The sequence below is a fragment of the Vespula pensylvanica genome, chromosome 8, assembly GCF_014466175.1.
Source record: "Vespula pensylvanica isolate Volc-1 chromosome 8, ASM1446617v1, whole genome shotgun sequence".
Taxonomy (NCBI): Eukaryota; Metazoa; Arthropoda; class Insecta; order Hymenoptera; family Vespidae; genus Vespula; species Vespula pensylvanica.
In genome coordinates, this window is record NC_057692.1 from 3,812,254 (window position 1) to 3,836,999 (window position 24,746).

At 36.0% G+C, this 24,746-nt stretch overlaps 2 protein-coding genes and 1 long non-coding RNA gene across 8 annotated transcripts in view; 1 reads left to right on the forward strand and 2 right to left on the reverse strand.

Moving 5' to 3' along the window:
- Window positions 1–15,936, reverse strand: part of LOC122631136 (NGFI-A-binding protein homolog) — an 18,233-nt gene extending 2,297 nt beyond the window's left edge. For 2 of the 5 annotated variants that reach the window (XR_006327628.1, XR_006327627.1), the window contains exons 1-6: window positions 14,513–15,936; window positions 2,615–2,716; window positions 2,391–2,528; window positions 1,653–2,200; window positions 1,261–1,511; window positions 879–987 (exon numbers count right to left, since the gene is read on the reverse strand). Coding sequence is in view for 3 of the 5 variants with exons in the window: in XM_043816448.1 (XP_043672383.1) it covers window positions 879–987; window positions 1,261–1,511; window positions 1,653–2,200; window positions 2,391–2,528; window positions 2,615–2,716; window positions 14,513–14,870 (1,506 nt within the window). In the remaining 2 variants the exon portion in view is untranslated. Of the gene's footprint in view, window positions 1–878; window positions 988–1,260; window positions 1,512–1,652; window positions 2,201–2,390; window positions 2,529–2,614; window positions 2,717–5,665; window positions 5,993–14,512 lie in introns of those variants that run through there. The other 3 variants (XM_043816448.1, XM_043816449.1, XM_043816451.1) reach the window with 3 other exon arrangements.
- Window positions 15,937–15,988: 52 nt separating this feature from the next.
- Window positions 15,989–18,516, forward strand: LOC122631142. Its single transcript, XR_006327631.1, has 2 exons — window positions 15,989–16,533; window positions 18,035–18,516. It is a non-coding gene; the product is annotated as an uncharacterized LOC122631142 (long non-coding RNA).
- Window positions 18,064–24,553, reverse strand: LOC122631131 (protein Daple). 2 transcript variants are annotated; one of them, XM_043816428.1, is made up of 23 exons: window positions 23,919–24,552; window positions 23,692–23,780; window positions 23,290–23,599; window positions 23,101–23,214; window positions 22,821–23,008; window positions 22,663–22,744; window positions 22,408–22,586; window positions 22,170–22,296; window positions 21,922–22,048; window positions 21,395–21,729; window positions 21,051–21,332; window positions 20,859–20,965; window positions 20,590–20,778; window positions 20,364–20,523; window positions 20,085–20,267; window positions 19,722–20,009; window positions 19,369–19,569; window positions 19,118–19,263; window positions 18,937–19,029; window positions 18,795–18,858; window positions 18,607–18,715; window positions 18,357–18,469; window positions 18,064–18,300 (listed from the first exon to the last, which is right to left on the reverse strand). In XM_043816428.1, exons 1-23 carry the CDS (start codon window positions 23,967–23,969, stop codon window positions 18,064–18,066), a joined length of 3,774 nt encoding a protein of 1,257 aa, XP_043672363.1. In that variant the 5' UTR covers window positions 23,970–24,552. The 2 variants fall into 2 exon arrangements, with proteins under 2 accessions (XP_043672363.1, XP_043672364.1); XM_043816429.1 differs by lacking the exon at window positions 18,064–18,300 and having other exon boundaries at window positions 18,412–18,540; window positions 18,582–18,715; window positions 23,919–24,553.
- Between the last annotated feature and the right edge of the window lie 193 nt (window positions 24,554–24,746).

The window sequence follows — 24,746 nt, forward strand, 5'->3', positions numbered from 1 at the left end:
AGAGAGAGAGAGAGAGAGAGAGAGAGAGAGAGAGAGAGAGAGAGAGAACTAAAACCAGCACCAATCATTAATTGTGTCAAAAGCTTTATTATTAGTATAAATCAAATCAATCCTTTTCGAAGTAATACTTGTCAATAAGTTATGAAACCGAGTTTTTGAACGATCGGTGTCATTTGTTTCATCAAGATTAAAAATCAAAGATAATATCAGAATGAATTTTTAATACGAACCTAAGTATATAGAGTCGTATTGAAAAAAAAGAAAGAAAAGAAAAAAAAAAATGTAAAGTCAAAAAAGAAAAAGATATTGGCGCTACAAAATGGCGTAAGTTGCGCCACTTTCGACGGCGGCAATGAAAAAAAAAAAAAAAAAGAAAAGAAAAGAAAAAAAGAAGAGGAAGAACGGACATAATTCTTTCTTTTCTTTAAAAACAAAGTATCAACTAACTTTGCAATTTTATAAAACGTTAGACCAAACTATATAGTTACAACATTTAAAACGTTTACAACGACTTTCGTTTGAGAAAAGAAAAAAAAAAAAAAAGAAGGAGGAGTAAAAAAAGAAATTAGTAAGTTCGATTGTAAAGGAAGAAGTGCGAAAGCATCGAAAGCGTGCAGATATCAAAGGACATGCTAATTTACATGCACACATGCTTCGCAACGACTACATATATACTTGACCTTTTCCATCCGTATCTCGCGTTAGCGAAAGCAGGATGGTTAAATGGCGCGAGACGAGGAGTAGTGGGTGCTGCGTGTGCGTGTTGGGTATACGTGCTGAATGTACGGTTAGTAGTAGTTAACGCGCGACCATGCGAACGTGGCAGGTCAGCCAGGAAAGATTAGCATGATTTATTTTTTTGGATGGGCCGAGCTAACCTGCATCGCGTCCTCGGCCTCACCCTCGAGTTCGAGCTTTCTTCGTTTTCCTCGCTCGAGCTCGTTCTCCTCACCGTTTTCTCGTTGCCTTGACGAGGACATTGACAAACTGTAACAAAAACAGTCAAGGTAAAAAATGAACGAAGAGAGTAGAATCTTTTTAACAAGAGAACACGAGATTATTTTTCGATGTTTATTCTGAATTTTATTTAATAAATATAATTTTGAATATATCAACTCAAAATTTCTATTAAGAATCTTGAACTAACATTTCTGCGATATTTATTTGTATTCTTAAATTGGTAAAAAAAAAAAAAAAGAAAAAGGAAAAGAAAAGAACTGAAGATTTTTAATGGATCTCTTAATTATTATTGAAACTTACTATTGACTTTTGACATAATGATAGCCAGAATCCCGAACGACTCGACGTGCTAATGGAAATAGTTCATCCCTCCTGGTCAGAAGAGCCGGGACAAACCTACATATCTGTGCAGCGGCCTCGTTTACACAGATCTCGTGGAGCGTCAGCGGTTTCTCTGGTTTTCTTTTACAGTCGAACCTACCGTAAATTGCGGCATACTTTCTAATCTCTTCCATTCTTCGGGGATCATTGTCGGGCATGGCCATGACCAGCTGGCAAGGTCGAATATAATGTAATTATTAAATAATTGATACATAATCGTTATTTGACATTTGATCAAAAAAAAAAAAAGAAAAAAAAAAGAAAGATCCTAAAAATAAAAGGAACTATCTGTCTCAACAAAATATACTCACTTCGAGATTTTTACAAAATTTCTTTTTGACGTTATGAGGCTTAGGATCGACCGGTCTGATCGTAGCAGCAAGTCTTTCAGCAGCTTCGGCAAGCCGTTGTATTTGTGAATGAAGTAGCGTAGGGGTGAGTTGAGTGGGACTAGCAGGAGCACCGGTACCACTCGGACTGGGTGTAGTTCCACTACCACAAGAGGACTCGCAGGTGCCAACTTGAAGTACACCAGGACTGTGAGAAGTTGGTGGCACGTAGGATGCTGCGACTGGTACTACAGAGGAACCAGGACTCGGAGTTTGTCTATAAGTCGTAGAACCAGCCGATGCAGCTACGCTCGTCACCGAAACGATAGGACTAACGCTTCGACAAGGAAGCATCGTAGACGTAGTCGTAACCGTGGTCGATGCTGTCGTTGAGAAAACAGCGACTTGCGGTACTTGTGGCACTTGTGAAACTTGCACTTGTGCTCGAGGACTGGCACAAGGGAAACCAACGACCGGTGCTGGATTTTTACAGGTCCCACTTGTTGGTACGACTGGCGTTTGGAAGAGCGCTAAAACACGAACGATTCTGATAATAACAATTCAAATTTCTTGCTATTGCAATAAGAAATAAATAAATTTATTTTAGTATATAGTATATAGTCCTGAGAAATGAAAAAAAAAAAAAAATACAGAGGAAAAGAAAAGAGAAGAGAGAAGAGAAAAAAGAAAAGACAGATAAAGAAAGAGACGATACTTTACAGGGATTGGTGAGCCACTCCTGAAGAGCCTTCTGAAGTCTTCGTACATGAAGAGGTTTGCTGGCCATGCCGACCAATGCCATAATTTCAAGAAACTCTTCCTCACCGGCATCGCACAATTGTTGCACATCATCCCCTCCTATTACATTACGACAATAAAAACACTTATCGATAGCGAAAAAAATTGTATCCCCTCCTACGATGTATTAACTCTCTCCTACCTACCCATTTCCAATAGAGTATCGTAATAGCCGAGTAACGAAGCCCGCTGCATCACTCGGTACAACTGCAATTCTGCTTCGTTTTGCGGCACTGACGTTTGTACGACTGAAAATACGAGATGATCGATAAGGAATAATAAAAAGGAAAAGAAAAAGAAAAAGAAAAAGGGAAAGAATCCTTGCTCGATAAGGTGTCCCTTGGGTTTAACGGTCACGTGTTCTTTTAATTAACCTGTGATCACGTGATTAATCAAGACAATTAATATTCCACGAAGGAATTGTAAATAAGAAGAAAAAGAAGAACAAGAAGAAAAAGGAGATGAATAAAAAGAAGAAGAAGTAGACAAAAAGTAGAGAAGAAAAAGATGATATTAAATCAGTACAGAAGAGATCGTACGATCTCGAGCCGAAAGAAGATCGAAGATTCCCCCGATCGTTGGTTCTTCGGGACTCGGGACTAGTTTCTTGCAAATTTCGTGGAATCGCGAGAAAAAGCCGCGTGCACACACGTACGGCGTATAAATTAATACCGGGAGCAAGCGTAAGGGGCCCGAAGAGGGGTACGGGACGAGAGGGGAAGCAAAGGGGAGACCCGAAAAAACTGGCCGACGGTCTTATTACGAGAGGCCGGGCCCGCCGGTCTCACGCTTATACGTCGTTGGGACCTAGGCAAGCGAGTAAGGGAGAAAGAAAGAAAGAAAGAGGGAGAGGGAGAGAGGGAGGGAAAGAAAGAGAGAGAGAGAGAGAGAGAGAGAGACAGCGAGTTCACAGGCATTGGTGCGCGCGGGGTGACTCGTTCCGCGAGATTTTTCTGACGCGCGAACGCACCGCACCGCACTGCACCGCACTGCATTGCACCGCACCGTACTGCACCGCATTACTTCGACTGACTGGACAAGAGAGAGAGAGAGAGAGAGAGAGAGAGAACTATACCGAGCAGGGGTGCAATCCTCGTTAACCCTCTAAGACTAATCTTGGATATTTATTATTTTTTTGTTTTTCTTACTGTTTATCATTTCTAATTATTTTTACTGGACAGGTTTCTTTTCTCGATGGTTTGTCGGAACTAGTTGGAAATTATTATTACTAATAATTCTTTTTTTTTTTTTTTTTGCTTAACTCTTTTCACGTATCACTGTTCGTGTAAATATTCCCGAACGAAAGATATATTATTGTAAAATATTGCATATCGTATTGATTGCATTGGATTACAAATAAGAGAGTGGGATTATTTTGAATAAAAATTCATAATTATAATCGCACTTATTTAATTTAGTAATTCAATTAACGATCATCTTCCGTAATGATTTCCGTCGATTTTATAATAGAATTGTGTTTATTAAATTAATAAATATTTGGAAAGTATTTGGGACGAATTCGAGGAGAAATTAGTTCCTTTAAAATTAATAATTTAACAATTATAGTTTTAATAAGAAATATATATTAACCGGTAAGGTGAGCCATGATAAATAAGAACAAAGATACGATGTCGAGACTGAACTGACATAGCTATTGGAAACGGTTAACCCTTTCCTTTTTCTTCTCCTTATTCTTCGTAAAGGAAGGTCTCCTCTACGAGATTATGTAATGCTACTCGTAGAGGACCGTCTTATGTATTATTTATTATCCGATAAAAGTGTGTTCCTCGTTCGATCAACCACAAATTGGACAAATCGTCGATACATTTCAAACGAGTCACCCACTTGACTTTATCCTTTCAAATATCTTTACTTTATTTCTTTTTCTTTCTATCTTCCTTTCTTTTTTTGTTAACCATTGCACGATAAATTCTATGACTCTTCTACTATATATATATATATTTTTTTTAAATCAATCTCCATGTATAACTCTTCATTTCATATTTCTTTTTTCGATATCTCAAATACAAAAAAAAAAAAAGAAAAGAAAAACGAAAGAAAGCAATACAAATATTCCTAAAAATTAAAAGAAAACCACCCTTCGAACACATTCGCAAACACGCACATATGTTACCAAAAAAATTAAGTAATTATCAAAAAAAAAAAAAAAAAAAAAAGAAAATACTCATTAATTATCAAAAACATTGAATAGTAACGAGTCATATGGTACACGTGGTAGCAACATATAAGTAGGTAAACCTATCCAAAAAATTACTTTTCATTCGCATACTCGTTAATTATTAAGGACACTGTATAGTAATAAATCTCATGTATTACATAAATAGTTATTACACACAGACGCACGCACACACACATCCTAAAAAAATTATTTTCTCTCCACATATTCGCTAATTATGAGAAAAAAAAAAACATTGAAAAGTAACGAGTCACATGGTTCACATACCTAACTACTATATATGTATACATATATACCTATGTATAAACATACCGTGAAAGACTTGGTAGTTAAGTTAGATAGCTAGATAATCGCGGGTATTTCAAAAAGGTTCTTTCTCGTAGGGTACTCCTCTCTGAGGGCGCAGAGAGGGCGTCGAGAGGAAGAGAGTCGCCGGCTAGGCCTGGGCATCGCATTTACATAACGACTTTTTTGGCACAGGGTGGCCGCGTTTTTGTCGTTTGAGAAGGCGCGCGCGCGATACTCCCCTCTTCCCATCTCTTCTTCTTCTTCTTCTCATAGGTACAAAGAGAAAGAGAGAAAGAGAGAGAAAGACAGGTATAAAGGAGCGTCGTCGGTAACGCTCGCGCGAGGCACGCACTGCCTCCGACGAGGCTTCGAGAAAAAGCCGATCCCTCCGTTGGCCTCCCTGGGAACGATACGCGCTCGCGAGACCGCTTTTCGAGAAGAAGAAGAAGAAGAGGATCGTTTCTTTCGAAAGCAAACGCTCGGATCTCCTGGCGTGCGGCTTTGGAATTTCGAATGCGACGCCGATCTTTCTCTCTCTTTCTTATACGTTTATATATATATATATATATATATATATATATATATATATAAAAGTACATATCAACTCTCTATCTCTTTCTCATGTATATATATAAATACGTTTCAATTTTGTCTCTCTTTCTTTCTCTCTCTCTATCTCTCTCTTTCTGTCTCTTCTTTCTGCTCTTATTACCTATCTAAATATATATACGTTCGATAAAAATCAGACGGATATCGTCGTCGGGGATGGCTTTGAAGTTAGATAAGATTATCATCGGTGGTGGTATCTGCTATTACGTAGAAGTATCCCTTTGGGTAAGCTATTTAAGAGAAAGAGAAAGACGGATAGAGAAATGCGAAGGGTGGCGTATAGGAGTTCTTTGTCCGAGAGTGCCCGCTCACTCTGGCTCGCGCTCTCCTTCGGCTACCAGACAAAAACGGGTCTAGTTTCTTAGGAGCGGCCGTTCTCTTGCGTTCGCACAGCACAGCGTCGACGACGTCGACGATGATAATGATGACGACGACGACGACGACGACGATGACGACGACGATGACGACGAAAACGACCACCATTACGACGACGACGTCGACAACGACGACGACGACGACGACGACGACGACGACGACGTCGACGACGATGACGACGACGACGACGACGCCGGCAACGGCAACGGCAACGGCAAGCGACGGCGGTTAGTATTTCGCTTTTTGCCGGCATTGTAATCAAGGAAGGGTTAGGTGAGTTTTTGCCACCCTACCTCTCCCACCGTCCGGACAAAACACCGGGCAGATGGACTGAGTCGCCGCTCCCACCGCGGCCCTCCTCCTCTTCCTCCCTCTTCCTCCTCATCCTCATCCTCATCCTCATCCTCATCCTCCTACTCTTTCTATCCTCTTTCTCCTCCCTCTTCTTCTTCTCGTCCATCCCTCTCTCTCTCCCTCTCTCTCTCTCTCTCGCTCTCACTCTCTCTCGCTCTCTCTCTTCACCACCACGGTCAGCGCTGTTTTTTATCTCACTGCTTCTCTTCTCTCCACCGCCACCACCGCCACCACCACCACCACCACCACCACCACCACCACCACCACCACCACCACCACCATCACCACCACCACTACTACTACTACTATCACCACCACCACCATCACCACCACTAGAACTCCACCGCTACCACCCATATTCTGCAGCCCTCCGATCGAGCGCCCATCGTTCTCGGTACTCTCTTCTTCACCCTCCGTTCCGAAAAAAAAAAGAAAGAAAAAGAGAAAGAGAAAAAAGAAAAGAAAAAACACCTCTTCTAGTGGAGAACGAGTTTACCGAATTGTAGGAGAAATTTTTCTCTGGCACTCCGTTAATACGGTTTAGTAGATAGGTAATGGTATTATCCGTTCGATACTAATTTTCAATTTGATATATCGCTTTAATAAACGCGAAAACGTAATCAGTAAATTTTATCGTAATCGACGTATGAAAATTAATGCTCAGGCTTTAGTTAAAGTATCTATACTTAGTTAAAATATCTATCTAATTGCTTGAAATTGTCATCTTCATTAATGAGCTCGGCGAAATGTTCTTTTCTAAGAGAATCTAAAAACCTACTTAATCTAGACTTTATTTTTTTATGAGTTACCATCGTAATTATTAATTTAATTGTTATGTAAATTTATAGAAATTTAATACCCGTCGAAACGTTCAGACCCGTCAAAAAATAACGAAAAATGTCGTCTTCCATTGAAAATTGCTCGTTCATCGAGATTGGTCCTTACCCTGTGCCACAATTCTCAGGGGTACGGCCCATCCGGTTACCCCTCCACCAAAATCCTACCCCTACCTTTTCTGTACCCCCTCGAACCACCCCACTCTACCTTTTTTTTTGGATACCTGTCCCCTCCTCGTTTCGTACTAACGATAGAAAATGGTCGGAACGTCTCTATGGGAAAACGTGTTCCGCCATCGTAAGAAAAAAATGTCGATCCGTTGGAATCGCAAATCGACGAGTTAGACAATGGGTATACATATATATGTAGACATGTAATAGAGTAATAGAGTAATACGTTCTATTTTGAACGAGACAGTTAATAATATCTTCTATTTTCTACGTTGGATCTAAAGTTCCTATTTTTAAAAATTTCTCAATAGCACGATTTAAAAATTACAGTGTAATTCTTCTGAAAATTTTTCTTCTTGATAGTTTGAAAACTGTAGTTAGATAATAAAAATTTTATCGCGTAATACATTTCCAATCGCAACACTTTGTCGATTATAATATTTCTCGTATTGTTTTTACACTTAAATAACCACACCCATGATTACATTTGATTATATAAAAATTGACTCATTTGCATCATTAAGATATTTGAAAAATATGTTCATATCAATTCAATCTTAAACAAGATATTAATATAAATATATAGATATGTTAATTTCTATGAAGCGAAACGTGATTATTACTTTATATTTTTTCAAATATAACAACCATGGTAAGAAGCAATAAATAATAAATAGATAAAGAATAGACACCTCACATTTATTCCTACACCGAAAATATTTATAAATAAATTCATTGCAACAATTACGAAAGATTGTCGATCATACCAGTACCAAGAAAAAAAAAAGTAAAAAAAAAAAAAGTAAAAAAAAAAAAGAAAGAAAGAAAGATGAAAAAAAAACTTGCATTCCTAAAAATAATAATAGCATATTGAAGGAATATATGACAAAAACTCTTTAATAAATAACTAAGCTATCTTCGAAACAAAAAATATCAGGTAAAGGTAAGTACTACCTACCTTACATACACGTTTGCTAGGTATATATTAAAAGAAACTTTAGAACAATAATAAAAGACTAAAAGAAAATAATAATGAAAGAAAAGTGAGCAAAAGAATGCTTGTTAATTGAACGCAAAGTTCGATCATATCCTGCGTACGTCACGTAGGATAACGAGGCTCGTTCCTCGTCCTCGTTCTCGTCCTCGTCTTCGTCGTCGTCGTCGTCGTCGACGTATCAAAGGCGAATTCGTCGAAAGGAGAAGCAAGAACACGAACCGAAAACGAGACGAAAAGGAGAGGAGAGAAGGAGGAGGGGGTGGAGAGAAGAGTAGGGAAGAGGAGAGGAAGAGAGGGATAGCGAGGAGGTGACTCGTAAGAAAAACGAGTTATCCGAGTCGCCTTTCGGTCTTTCCTCGTGCAAATAGCACGAGCTTGGATCGTAATAAGCGAGAGAGAGAGTAGTAGTTGAAGAAATGAAGTCTGCCTCTGTCCGGGGAACGGAAAATAAAGGAGTTCGGAGGTCGATTTAAGGATAGCCGCCGACTGGCGAAAACATATTTGAAGAAAAAGTCGTGCGACTGCCTGACGAGATCGAATAAACAAATACAAGTTGGAATCTCTTTCTCTCTCTCTCTCTCTCTCTCTTTCTCTATCTATCTATCTCTCTTTCTCGTTCTCTTTCTCATCAGCAAATCGTTGATACGCGACGCATACCGATGATCTTCGGCTCCTTGTGGATTTTCTTTTCTTCTCTCTCTATCTCTATCTCTCCCCGTTCTCTTTTATTTCTTTCTGATCACGTTGAATTTTTATCGGCGCGAGACCGAGACTAAGATAAGCCTAACGAGGCTTCATTGAGAGTCTCGAAAAAAGTCCTTTCCCACAAGTGTCTCGAGGAATAAATCAATTTTTTTTACTCCTACCCTAAAGAAAGAAAGAAGGAGAGAGGGAGAGAGAGAGAGAGAGAGAGAGGCTTCAACTTTTTTCCTACATCAGTAGCATACGTAAGGGTTAAGGTCCCGCGAATGCGAGGGTCATTTTTTTAACGAAAGGATCCACCGTCCCTCCTTGGGTCGTCTCTCTCTCTCTCTCTCTCTCTCTCTCTCTCTCTCTCTCTCTCTCTCTCTCTCTCTCTCTCACGTGAGTATTACGCCCACCTGTCCCTTCCTACCCGACTTTTCTTCATCTATCTCATTTAGGTGAACGAACTCTTACATACGTATATTAGAATCTCCCATTAATAAAAAAAAAAGAAAAAAAAAAGACGGAATTAGTATGGGAGAGAAAAAGAGTATATCGTGTATACGCGTATATCTATATGTAAATGTGTGTATGCATATGTGTGTACATGTGTGCACTAGCGAACCCTTTTGTTTTTTTCTTACGAAAGGGTTTCCTTCCGACTTTTTTTTCTTTCTTTCTTTCTCCCGAACGTGACGTTAACGATATGCGTGCACGTAGATATAGGACACATGTAAGAGTGACAGAGAAAGAGAAAGAGAGAAAGAGAGAGAGAGAGAGAGAGAGAGAAAGAAAGAGGGTGAAAAAAAAAGAGGCTTGTCGATCTATCCGATGGACCCTTTCGAAAAAGTCCAGCGCAGGTAGCCGTGAAGTACCACGCACGGCAAAATTCGAAGACTAGAGCAGCATTCGCGTTTGCATCGCGCCAAGGGATTATCGCTTACATTAGAACAAAAAAAAAGACCATGTGAGTAAAGGGTGGGAAACGAAAAGGAGGAGGAGGAAAAGAGGGGAGAAAAAATAGAAAGAAGAAAAAAAGTGAGAAAATAGAACGAGCATCCCCCTCTTACTTCTTTCGTTTTTCTTCCACGTCTTCTACTTCTTCTCTCCCTTTCTTTTTTGTTTTTTTTTCTTCTTCTTCTTTTCAACAAGAACGGAAGTAAAAGCACGAAAGGGAAAACGTAAAGGTAGTGGTGGTAACTCGACGAGCTTTTAATTTATTCGCGCATGGCTCTCGTTGTCTATCTCATTCCTTTCTCTCTTCATTTTTTTTTCTGTGGGAACACGTCGCACCATCTATTCGCGTTCTCGTGCGAACGAAATTATTTAATTTAAGTTATATTCAATTCGGTATTCTAATAATATATGATAGTAATAATACAAATGTTAGACTGTCTCTCTCTTGCTTTTCTTGTATCCATAGATATAGTATATTTTATATAAATAATATTTAAATAATAATGCATTTGCATGTATGTATAAATAATGGAATAAAAGGTGTAATTATAAATACACGATTATTATTAGTTGATAAGTAATTTTTAGAGATATGCATTCAGTAAACAAATATAAATGAGTGATAGAAATGAATAGTATATAAGTAATAAGATAAATTGTATTTAGAGTTAGTTATTCAAATAGATATATTAACAATAAATATTCAATTAAGAGCAAAGGAAATAGTTAAATAACGTCTAAATTACATATAGATAGTCAAATAACAAATATATGATACATATATAAATTAACAGAATTAGAATAGAAATGATAATGGCATAGATAAATGGTCAATAAGGAAATATTACTAAGCAATATAAAAATAATAATTCAATAACAACGTAATGACGTATAATTATAAAATGGATATTTCGTACGATGTAGATAAATAGCGGTTAAAAAGCAAATAAAAATATGAAAGGTAAAATGAAAGTAACCTCCGAAGAAATACGTTTATGTGAAGATTCATAAACGAGAATAGAAATCCTGAAAAGGATTTTCGTAAGGGTGATCATCTTTCACGATATGTGAACCATACGAATTAGTGAGCTATTCGAAGGCAACCACCCACAGGACGATTTCTCGATTGTATTCAGATTACGTTGAAAAAAGAAGAAAAGAGAAAGAGAGTAAGAGAAAGAGAAAAAAGAGAGAGACAGAAAGAGAGATAGATAGATGAAAGGACGAGCCCTTTGATTCGACCAAACGCAAGCGTCCAGAGCAAGAGCGAGCAATGTACATAGAAACGTCCTAGATGAAAGAGCTCGTCGTGATAATACTACAAAGCAGCTGCGCACCTTTACCAACGAATAATTTTTCTTTCTCTCTCGTCTCGTCGATCAAAGATCACCTAGCGTTTTTCTTCTTTCCTCTTTTTTTTTTTATCTCTTTTTTCTTCTCTCTCTCTCTCTCTCCCTCTTTCTGTCTTTCTCTCTCTTTTTAATAATCACAAAGAATATAAGAATATTACTTCTATCGCAATCGCACGTGTCGAAACGAACATTAAAACGTTTCTTCTAGCGATCTTTCGTAACAAAAAGGTAGAACAAAAAACGAAAAACAAAAAAGGAAAAGAAAAAGAAAAATACAGAGAGACACGGAGAAGTAGCAAAAACAAAAAGAAAGAAAGGAAAAAAAGAAAACGAAAGAAAGAAAGAATTCTAGTCCTAAGTTCTATCCTATGTCGTAGATATAATCGATATTTCCACGCGTTAACGTGTTCCTCGAGACTGGTCCAGAAGGAGGAAGAGAACGAAAAAAAAAAAAAGAAAAAAAGAAAAGAGAGACAGAAAGAGAAAGAGAAAGAAAAAGAAAAAGAAAAAGAAAAAGAAAAAAGAACCAATGAACGAGCCGAAAGATAAAAAAGAAAGAGAAAGAAAGAAAGAAAGAAAGAAAGAAAGAAAGAAAAAGATAGATAGATAGATAGAGATAGATAGAGAGAAGAGAAGAGAGAGATAGGAGAAAAAAAAAGAAAAAAGAAAAGAACAGAAAAGAAAAGGAAAGAAAGGAGATACACCGTCCAGGCCAGGGAGGAGGGCAGACTCTCCAGCACGTTATCCTCTCTCGTAATTTCGACTTTCGGAGAAACCATCGTAGAAAACCGCGAGATAGCTCGTTTTTTGCGACGACGACGCGGTGCTTCGCCACGGTGGAAGGCTCCGCTCCGGTCCTCTAGCCGCTTCTTATACGGCCACGTCGCCGTTCCTTCCCTCCCTCCATCCCTCCCTCCTATCCTCTCCCTCTCGTTCCATCCTTCTCTCCCTGCCTCCCTCTGCAACCCACCTCCCTCTTCCTCACCCTCTCTCTCCTCTTCCTCCTAAGAAGAAATCTACAAAAACCTCTCTCGCAATAGTTGCGCGCTGACGGCGGAAGAAAAAGGAGGTTTTTGCTCGACTCCAAGTTTTTTGCCGGAGGGTGAGTCATTCCGCGTATATCACGCGGGGATATACGAAGCGTTGCCTCGATTCCTCCTCCTACCTCTTTCCTCTTTCCTCTCCTCCCTCTTCCTACCTCTTCCTCTTCTTCCTCATCCTTCTCTTGCGAATCTCTCTTTCTCTCTCTCTCTCTCTCTGTTATTTTCTCTATTTATCTATCTATCTATCTATCTATCTATCTATCTATCTATATCTTTCTATTCGTCGATTCTTTCTCTATTTTTCGCTTCCCTTCTCTATCTCTTTCTTTCTTTCTTTCTTTCTCTTTTTCTCTTTCTCTTTTTCTTTTTTTTTGTCTTTCTCTTTCTCTCTCTCTCTCTCTTTCTTTTTATTCTTTTACGAACAATATTATTACGCCGATTGTTCCACCGTTCTATCTTTTCTTTCTCCGTTAGACTAGATTTTGTTAAAGAAAATCATTTTCTATCTCGACACATGTATTGGGAATGTGTAAGTGCGAAGGTAGAGGAGGGAGTTAATCAAATTTTTTAAAATGTTTTCTATCTTCTATGGTAGAGACTCACCTTTTTCTTCTTTCTTTTTTTTTTTTCATTTTTTCTTTTCTTTCTTTTTTCTTTACGGGAGCTAATATTGGACGTTGCAGCTTGATTCGTTTAAGATATTTATCTATTAGATGGTCGAGGACGAATGAATGAGTTATTGATAATATGTAGAAGGTGTAAGATATAACCTATAAACTTTTTTAACTATGTATATATATATATATATATATATATGCATATATATTTTATATTTACATAATATATATATATATATTTATTTATTTATTATTAGTTATCGTTTATATTTAGATATCGGTAAAATATCGATTAGGAACAATTTAGGTGACCGATCAAACGCATTTGATAATTCTTCTTTATGTGTGTATATAAATAGGTAAATAGAGATAATAGGATACCTATAGAGATAAATGTGTATGTATATACATGTATTTAAAATAAAAAGAGAAAATCGCGTGGTCCTGGTAGCTGAAAATTCTTCCCCCAATGAAGAAACGCTCTCGCTAAGATCGCTTCTCGTCGTTCGTATTGTAAAAAGTCCGAGACGGCGGAGGCGAGCTTCCTCCGCGATAGTTTCGTCGAAGGAGGAAGAAAAATCGTCTTTTTCTTATACGAGCACCGACTTTTTTATCTCCCCGTGAGTCATCTACTTCCACTAGAAAGAAAGAGAGAGAAAGAGAGAAAGAGAGAGAGAGAGAGAGAGAGAGAGAGAGAGAGAGAGAGAGAGAGACGGAGAGACCGGATGGTCGCCGATGTTTTTTCTCGAGTTCGAATTTTTTTCATATCAACGTCGAGAAAAACAATGTTAACCGATATAATCATGAAACCTTTGTCAATAACTTGCACGCGTTTATATAAATTCCTTCTATGGAACGTACGTTTGCCAATGACGGAACACGCAACGTTTATCAAATCTAATTAAGATTCGGAAGTGGATATGCTTTTTTCTCTCTTTTCTTTTTCTTCTTTCTTTCACGTACCCGCTTGCATAAAAATGTTCGCCCCAATTAAGATTCTCAAGGATACGAGCGGATCTTCAAGTTAATACCTAGGTTAAAGACGTTTCCTACCTAACCAATAAAATAATGAATTCTCTTCATAAACGTTGCAATCGGTAACATGGTTTATATGTACAATTCGATTGGTTCTCTGTCAAAAATGAAATGAATCAAAAGAGAAGCATCTTCATTCGTTCAAACTTCGTTTCACTTTCGATTCTTCCAGTTACATGTGCCATGAGTAAAAGAAAACCAGGAAAAAAAAAGAAGCAGGAACTTTTAGGTTATCCTGAAGTTAAAATTAAGAAAAAAAAAAAAAAGGAAGAAAAGAAAAGTAAAAAGTAAAAAGAAAAAGAAAAAGAAAAAGAAAAAAAAAGGGAAAGAAGAGACAAAAAGGAGAGTAAATATTTCTAAGCATTAATATGCTAGAATAGGAGAGAAGCTTGACACGCGCATGCGCGCGCGCGCGGTTGAAGAGTAAAAAAAAACGTAGAGAGAGAGAGAGAGAGAGAGGGACAGACAGACAAAAAGAAAAAGAAAGAAAAGAAAAATAAAAAAGAAAAAAAAAATGTCTACTACTCACGAGTCCCGTTGACATTCCTGCTGAGAATCTTAGGAACCGCCGCGGCGGTGGCGATGGCCGCGGCGATGACGCCGGGCGGCGTCTGTTGCGGCGGACTCGCGACGCCGTGCGTCGCGGCGACGGGCATCGCCGCGCAATTCGTTGGCGGCGTGGATGCGGCTATAACCGGTAAGGGCGCCACCGTCACGGAAACCGACGCTGACGCTGACGCCGAAGTCGACGCCGAAGCTGACGCTGACGTTGACGCCGAAGCTGACGTCGACGACGACGACGATGACGGAGGTGGAACCGGTGAAGGCGTCCCGATGCCGCGCGACGCCGAGCCCGCTTCTTCCGCGGGTGCGCCGCGAACCTCCATCCTCCTCCTCCTCCTCCTCCTCCACCTCCTTCTCCTTCTCCTTCTCCTTCTCCTCCTCTTTCTCTTACTCCTTTCTCTACGTTCCTCTATTTGAGTGTTACTACGTCACGACACCCCCACCTGCCAGCCAATCAGCCGACGACGACGACGACGACGACGTAGACAAAATTGTAAAAGGTCTTCGTCCACGCTCGTGCAATTCGATGATATGTAATATCAATACGTTCCTCTCTGATTATTTGTTTCTTTTTATATTCTTCCCTTTTCTTCTTTTTAATCTCTGTATTTACTCGGAGAAGGAGGAAGAGGGAAGGGAGGAGGACTCAAACTTTTTGATCTTTAACACGCCTTAAAGCACTACTTCTCGTTACTTATCCTTATTCTACGGATGAAAGTAGAAAGAGAAAGATTGTATGAGAGAGAGAAAGAGAGAGAGAGAGAAAGGGTAAACCGTTAGCGCGAATCGTGTGTACTCGCGAAAACGAAAGGTCGCGTGCATGCGCGCGCGCGAACCACGTGTGTAGCACCGAACGCGCCTGCTTGCCGGCCAACCGGCCGGCTTCTAAGAGAGATGAAATGAATGAGAAAGAGACGGAAAAAGATAGAGAAAAGAGAAAGAGAAATAGAGAGATAGACAGAGACAGAGAGAAAAAGAGAGAGAGAGAGAGAGAAAAAGAGGAAAATAAGTTCGTTGAGATTTTCGTGAAGAAAACAAAACTCGCGTGTGTGCTGCGACGTCGTCGTTAACGGTTATGACAAAAGAGCTTAGTCGCGTTTTTTTAGTTCCGGCAAACTCAATGACACGAAGGAGAAGAAGACACACGCTCCGCTCGAGGCAAGTGCGATGCCGACTGCGCGAGGCGCGCGACTACGAGCGTTTCGAAGGATGGCGCGCGCGGAGGTTATTATTGCGCGCGTTCGTCGTGCGGTGTCGTCCGTGTGCGTTCGCCGTTTCGTCGGGCGAATCCGTGCCTTCTTCCTTGCGCCGCCCCCCACCAACGACGTCCGACCTTTCCCCCACTACGTATCTTTGTTACCCCCCACCACTCTACGTACGGTGAATTACCGAACTATGCTGTTCCCTCTCTCTCTCTCTCTCTCTCTCTCCCCCACTCTCTTCCTCTTTCTCTCTCCTTTTCTCTTTCTCTTTCTTTCTTTCTATTTTTCTATTTCCTTCTCAGTCACACTGACGTCGCTACTGCGACGACCGGCGCATCCCTCGTCTTTCCATTTTCAACGCCGCAGAAAAGTGCAGCCCCATCTGTATTATCCTCCACTACTCCATCCTATCTACGCTCCTCCCCGCACCTCAACTAGCTAACCACAAAAAACCACCCCTACCGCTCGTCACCCCTCGTCGAGAACAAGTGGTGGAAAGGCCGAGAGAGACCGTGTCTTCCTAAAAACTTCTTTCTCTCCTTCTCTCTCTCTCTCTCTCTCCTTCTCTCTCTCTCTCTCTCTCTCTTTCTGTTTTTCCTCCCCATTTTATGCAACCCTCGTGCGCAAAGGAACGTACAATCTTCTCTTTACACCCCCTCCCTCTTTCTCACCAACACGCAACCAACATTTTTATAGGTTATCCTACGAACTCTCTTATGTTTCGAGAAAATTTTCAAAGGACTTTGAAACTGTTGTCTTTGGTACGAGTTCACGGGAATGACAGGTGAAGTTAACTTTCGAATGATTTGAAATTTTCGCGGTATACTTCGATTCTCATCGTTCTATTTTTTGTCTCTTTCGTCCTTCTTTTTACGTTTGACGATGGATGTCTGTTAAACGACTCGAGTTATTCGTGAAATATATTCGATAATACCTCGCGAAAATCTTCTCATGGATACTGTAAACGTCTTCGTAAAAAAAGAAATGTTTATTTCCGAGGAAAAACTAAGGAAAGAGATCATCTCCAATTTTCACGAAATATGTAAATTCATAATGCATGAAAAGTATTATCTCAAAGAGTTTTAACGTAGAGTAGAAAATTTGTTTTCAAATTAGACTGCGGTCGGGATAAAAGAAATATTGATGTTCTATAATCTATAGTATTCTCTCGATCACTGTCCTTGCGTACGAAACTTTAAACGTTTTTTATTATTACTTTGTCGTATTACGTCGGTCAATGTAATGGATTCGTCAATTTTATTATCTCTTTTTTTATTCGATTTTCTATATAACACACGGTTACAAATTACATCGCATTATGCGCGCGTATATAAATTTAAAATATAAAAAACTTATAATTAAAGAGAACACATTAATGGCAAGTAAATGATGAGATAAGCTAGTATCTAATACGAATCGTATTAAAAAAACTTATCATATATAAGTACATAAATATATTCTTGTAAATTATAAAAATATTATAGTAAATGCGACAAAATGTGATACGAGTAAATTAATTAATTAAAACTTTCGTTGGTCTTAATGCATCGATTTAAAAATATAGTTTAACATGACGTGATATAAGATAAAAGAGAAAAAAGTTTTAATAAGATAAAATCGGTTCCTATTTAGATTCAGAAAGTTAGCAAATATAATAATTGTTGCGATCGAATATACTTGTGTCTTCGTTTGCACCAAGTTTGTACGATGATCTTCACATTGTATAGAAATACGAAAGAATAAAATTTCTACTATATCTCTTTGCATTCTGATAGTAATAGTATTTTTTTTTTTGTCTATGAAGGCTTAAAAGTTTTGTATCAGTACAAATACATATACATATAGTCTAGTCTTAAATATTTCCAGTTCGTCATAGAACCCTATACTAAATAGGATTCTTAAATAGTATTATAACAAATAAAATAAAAAAAAAGAAAGAAAGAGAGATGCATTTTCTTCTCCAAATACGAAAAAAAGTATTTTGTATGAGGAAAAAATTGAAGTAATGCAATAATAAACTAATAACGAATTAAAGCGTCGTTAAATTAATAGAATATCCCTATAAGCTGCTTGAACCAATTAAAAAATTTTAGGAACTCGGAAGCACTCTTATTCGTATCCTTATCAACTTCGATTCATAGAAACAAACGTAATCCTTAAAATTCACAAATTACATACTATCACATAATCTAATCTTTAGTACATATAATACTTCACTATATATTATACTTCTAAATGTGTTAATCAACCTCGATTTAACTTATCTAATTAAAATTTGTCCACAGAATAAAACTGTTACAAGCGTGATCTCTATTTACACACATCCATATTCGTACCAAATTGGACAACCTGTTTTTGGATCCTTATCTGTTGGAGTTTCTGTAAGGCCTTCATCTTGAACCATATCTTTTGGCGTTCCACTATTAATATTTTTCGATTCGTTTATAACTGCGGATACTTTGTTGTATATTAAAAATGGACGTGCTTCTGTTTGCGATTCGGTCCTTAAATTCTGATCTAACTGAACTGTGCGTCTATCATCCTCTTGCTCCTATTAATATCTCGTTACATTATATATTAATACTTAAATTATATATAACATCTTACCGGTAAAGTGTTAGAAGGTGGTGGTGAATCATCGTTATAATAAACCGTTCTTCTAGTTCCTGGATGGCCCAGTGAAAATGCTTCGGATCCTAAACTTTTGTTATTCATTGATCCTGTGATGTATATATAATTTTATAAATATATTTCTTATTTTTCATAATCATGTTTCAATACTTTTTTTTTTTTTTTTTTTTTTTTTTTTTTTTTTTTTTTTTTTTTTTTTTTATGGAACTATTAAAAAGAGTTTCACCTGTTACTCGATGATCTTCAATACTTGCATCAGAGTCATTTCCACCAGATTCTGATTCGTACGTTTTTCCTTCAGATTGTTTGCTATCGTCTGCCCAAGACCGTCGTTTCTGTACTCCGTCATGAATTATTTGTGAGAGAATAATGAAATAATTAATTTATATTAATGCTTTTACGTCTTTACAATACCTTGTTTAGAAGTTCTGAACTAGCTTTTTTAACTTTACGAACAAAACCAAGAGCAAATCCTTTTCTATGAAAAAAAATTAAAAATCATTAGAACGATGATCTCGAAAAAAAAAAAAAGAAAAAAAATTACTTTTTCTCTTACTTTTTTGTACTACAGTTTTCTAATTTTCGATAATGTTCCATTATCTTGTCTTCCAGTTTTTCTTTTTGCCTATATAAATGATTAACTTTATCCCTATTAAAGAAAAGAAAATAATGATGAACTATAAAAATCTTTTTAATTGATATAAAATTGATTTAAATGTTCGAACGAATTAACTTACGTGTACATTTTCTCTTCCATATGATAATGTTCTTTATCTTCGAGCGAATGCGTCAAAAGTTCGTGATATTGACTAAAAAGCAAAGTTATATGTTCCATTAAAGAACGTCTATCGTTATCCAGACCAGAATTCATATGCAATAACATCTAAAACGTAACAAACAGTTAGAAGGATGAAATATTACGAAAATAAATATAAATACGAGGATAATAAATATAAGTACGTCGAATATAAAATTTATAAAAGCATACCTCGCATCTTTGATTTAATTTATTTATTTGTAATTCTAGATTAGAACATCTCTCATCTTTACTACTAAGTTCACCTTGCATTTCAGTTTGTTTTAAGCTCAATCTATTCGTCTCTATTTTATTTTTTCTATAATCCTCTTGTAAATTTCTATATTCTATTTTTAATTTTTCTGTCGCTGTATACAAGTTCCTGAAGTCGTCCTACAAATGATAAATAGTACATTTTATAATATATGCATATATTACAATATATATATATATATATATATATATATGTGTCAATATTTTATTTATATAATATACTTATTTATTCTTTTTTCCCCAAGATGACAATAACGAATCGATTAACATACCGTTAGCTTGGAATGTTCTCCTCTTAAATTATTTAAACTCTTTGCATTGCTAATCAACGTCTCTTTGTCAGTCAAAAGAGCCTTGTTCTTCAATTCCAATCTTTCACACGACTCACGTAACATTCTCATTTCATTCTTTACATCTCTCAAACTAGATTTAAGTGTTTCACGCTCATGAAGTAGGTTCTCATATTCATTGTTTAATTGCTCGTGTAAAGATTGTAACGTATCTTGATCGTGAAGTAATTCCGAGTGTGCGCGATGCTGCATGCTACGTTCTTTCAAAAGCTAATATAATATAAAATTGTATAATTATATATTAATAAAAGTCAATGAGTAACGGTCGAATCATTGCATACTTACTTCTTCCTTCTCAGCAACAAGCTGTGAATTTGCAAGCTGCAATGCTGTGTGTTGCGAGGCTAATGAAGTACTTTGAGATTGTAAAGTAGTTATGTATACTTGAAGCTTTGTATTGTCTGATAAAAGATTTTCTGACATTGTTTCCGTTGCAGTTAATTTTGATTGCAACTGCTCTTGTTCTTTCTGAAAATTACAAAATATCCATGCAAAAATGTCTACGTTCGTAATAAATACGGATTCTACTACAATCCAATGATACAAAAATAATAATTAATATACCTTTAATGATTCTATCGTTTTTTGTAAGGCACTATTAAGATCGGATTGACTGTTTTCATCTGTATTCGTTGATTCTGATTCGATGACTGAACGATAACGAGAAGACTCTGATTTCATCGATTTTTTAACATGATTTATTACCTCTGGATTTTGTCCAATTCTAAGAAAAATTAATGACCGATTAGTTTCTTATATAAATATCACCAAAATATATTTCACTAAGTACCTTTCCAATATATTATCCAAAGAAAGAGATAACATATTATCACTAAGGCCAAGTTTTTCTAAAACTGCATACAATTGTTGCGTGTTTAACTTTTCTGCAACTAACTTTGATTGCAATGTCTCCAATGTTTCTCTATCAATTGCAGCTCTTGAATCTAATTCTTTACTAGATCTTTCGACTTCTTGTAATCTACAATAAAAAATCAATAATTATTAGTTTTTTCTTTTTCTTTTCTTCTTTTTTTTCTCCAATTAAATAAACAGTGATACCTTAAAATTTGTGATAAAGAATTATGAACTTCCTGTTCGAGTTGTACAACTTTTCTTTCTAATACCTCAATCGTATTTGTTGCTTTGTCCAAAGCTACATCTTTCTCCTGTAAATTAAATATGATAAAACGTATCGTCTACAAGATCTAAGGTGTAGATCAAATAAGATTTAAAATTTGTTCTATTACTTACCTCAATTATCTCTTTGAACCTATGTGTATCTCTTTGAGCGATATCCTTTTCTTTTTCTAATACTGCAATTTTTGACTCTAAATCGGTGCATTTAGATTTTATATCGTTCATTTTATGTTCGATATCTTTAAGTTCTTCTACCTTTTGGTTTGTTATTTCTAATGTACGTTCTAAATCGTCTGCACGTCTTTGTACGCTCTCCAGTAAAGATTGTACGCGTTGTTTTTCTTTTACGACAACGTCACATTGTTTCTCTAACTCCACCATCTTCCCATGTTGTATCTATAAAAAGATATTTGATTTTTATTTATTATGTAAATAAGAGGATCCTTTATACGACATACTTGAAGATCCTGCTGTTGTTTTTCAAACGATGCTCGCTGGTTTTTAAGAGAATTCTGAAGCTTTTTATTTTCCTCTAAAGCTTGTTTACATACTAATTCAAGATCTGAATTTTGTTGTGTTAATCGTTCACTATTATCATTCAATGATTCAATTTTTAATGTAAGTTTTTTCTTTTCCTTCTCTAATTCCAAAACACGAGATGAATTTTCATGAAATGAATTTTCCTTCAATGAATCAATTAATGTTACTAGTCGTCGATTCTCCAATTCTAATTTAAGCGCTCGTGTTTGTGCATTATTAGTTAGTTGATCTGATAATCTATTATCAGTGTGTGCTAAAATAAAAAATATTGTTGCAATTATTTTCACCTGTACAAATAGTATAAAACTGATGTATTGCAGCATATATAGCTAACTATACCAGCTGAGTTTCTAATTCAGAATTATTAGTATATTTTTTGTATAAGATGAAATTAACTAGCTACTTTCAGCTTATCTCGATTTACAAAAAAAAACGCGAATCTTACCTGGTTCTTCCGAATCGCTGATAGATCCAGCTAATGCAGCTTCGTTAGCCGCAGCTTTAGTTAGTCTATGTAATTGAGCATTTTCTTCTATCAATTCTTGATATTTTTCTTTATCTGCTGCTCGTTCCTGAGACATTTAAAATTACTTCTATCAATTATGTTAATGAATATTAAAAAAATAAATAAAAAATTTATTTATTTCGTATATACAGAATAAATAATAAAATGAATGATTTTTATATTCTTACCAAAGCCATGTCATTGAGTAATTGTTTATATTTAATAATCTCAGATTCGAGTTCCAGAACCTTATCTGCTCTTCTTCGTGATGAACTTAATTGTTCCTCAAGCATTTCTCGTGTCTCCATCAAGACTCTTTAATTGCAATGTACAATAAAAAATATTTTGATGAAATTATTCCCATTTTAATGAACATTGCAAAATAATACTTTAGTAGGAAATATAATATTATAAAAAAAAAATTACCTATTATCTTCGCGTAACTCTTCGATACGAGTTTTATAGAATTCAATATCTGTCAATTTTTCTCTGTAACGTGTTACTTCTATTTCTAAGCGATCAGCGCGTTCTGCTCTTTCAATCACCGCATCTAATTCGTCTCTGTATGACTTCGCTGTCCGTGCTTCATGCATTAATTCCTGGTTCTACAATAATAAAATCACGAAAAATATGTATTTTTTATTAAGTTAAAAAAAAAAATCTTAAAGACATATGTTTTACCTCTTGCTTGAGCTTAACCAACAAAGCTTTATTGTGTTCAAGTTCTTCTTTACATTCAAGCAAAGCTTCTGTCTTTTCTTCCCTAAAGTAAACATTATAGAAATATTATAAAGAAAATAAAATATCTTCATGAAACGCTAGCCAAAATTTCTACATACAGCTCTTGTCTCTGTTTTCTAACTTTTGACTTCCAATCGGCTAACTCAACGGCATAATGATGACTATCTTCTCTTTCGGATTTTGTAACTGGATTAGATTGTTGAACTTTATTTATTTCCTCGGCTTCTGCACTAATAGACGAGTCATTTCTTTCAGAGATTTCATTCGCGGCTACGTTACCCCATTTCTGTTGATATTAAGAAACAATATATTTTTATGATATATTAAAACAAATTTTACTTTAATCAATATACCAATATAACACATATCAACACATACCTCTTTGTACAAATTTAATTCCTGAACTATAGTTTTTATTTGCATGAAAAGACAACCCATATTAACATTTTCCATAGCATCTTGAGTAACTACTATATCTTGATTGTCCGTAACCTAAAGAAATTATTAATTAGATATAAATTACTAATTATTACAAAGCAAACAAATTAAATTTGCAATGATATATACCTGTTTTATACATTCAACTATCGCAAGTTGAGTATCAACATTAAGAGTTTTAATTTTTGTTATAAATTTTTCTTTGTTGGGACATTGTACTGCACATCCGAGAAGTAATAATAAAAGCAACTTCATATCAACAATATGCAACTCTGGCTCTTTACCTAAATTTATCGTATCAGGTAATCTTAATAGTACATGACCCAATTCTTCTTCATAAAACTGTTTCATATTTCCAACTATAATCTGCAAATTTTTTGCACGAATAACTGGATTTCCACCGGGTGGGATTACTTCGTCGTGCAAAGGTTCTGGATCACTGTAATAATTTATCCTATGTTTATATATATATATATGTATATATTAATATATAATTGAATTAAAAATTCTTTATGAACTAGAACAACTTACATTTGTAAAAAAACATTATGCAGAAGAATACCATCTACTAAATCTTCGTACGTAGATAATACATCAGGATCTTCAAGACAGCTAGCAAACTATTACAAAAGTATCTTAGATCAATTAAATGCATATTCAAAATTAAAAGCTTACAAAATAAAGATGATAACTGTGCAAACAAAAAATATATCATGTCTTTTTTATTAAATATCAAATTATCTTGTAAACATACTCACCCATGTTACTAACGGCCCGGATAATAAATCATCAATTGCAGAAGATGCCATTTTAATAATTTTCTTGTAATACAATTCTATTAGAATTATTTACAAAATAATCACACTTGATTATGAGAGAGAAGCACAAGTAGTAAATATTTATGTCATATGCAATAGTATGCACATGCTGTTCTCAGAAAAAATTTTTACTTTCATTTACTTTCATTGTTTTCTTTAAAATGATAATTTATTACAATGAGATAAGTACAATCAATTATTGCATTTTACGGATAATTGTCACACAATCAAAAAATAATTATATTCTTATACTTCATAACACAACCTTTAATTATTCATTAGTCTTCCCACGTGTATTTCAAAGATCGTCCTAATACTCTTTGCGTAAATTTCTTCATATAAAATTACACCTCCTATGACAGAATGTACACGACTGATTCAAGAATGGTCCGTACTAGGGGGTACTTTAATATACCCCCTCACGGTATGGTAACTAGAATTATTTATTACATGTATGCAATTGCATCTAGTTATAAAATTAAAAATATGAATTATTTTAGTCAAACCTTAACGCTAAATATATGCTTCATATTTAGTTTGTATTTTTAAGAATTGACAGCATGAGTCAACTTTGATCGATTTCCAACAATTTGTTAAAAAAGGAAAATCAACAATTTGACAACGAATGAAAAGTATCCATAGTGTAACGCTCGAAATTGATTGGTTAGAATTTTATATAATCGACCAATTGTAATAGCACTATGAATCCATTGAGAATACTTCTTCCAATTACATGAACCTATTGGCTTCTTAAGCTTTCTATGCGCG

Coding starts and splice junctions, on each gene's coding strand:
- LOC122631131 (XM_043816428.1), bottom strand. CDS start 23,969: ATGGCATCTTCTGCAATTGATGATTTATTATCCGGGCCGTTAGTAACA. Junction 23,781..23,918: donor CCGGGCCGTTAGTAACATGG/GTGAGTATGTTT, acceptor CTTTTGTAATAG/TTTGCTAGCTGTCTTGAAGA. Junction 22,049..22,169: donor TACTCAATGACATGGCTTTG/GTAAGAATATAA, acceptor TAAATGTCTCAG/GAACGAGCAGCAGATAAAGA.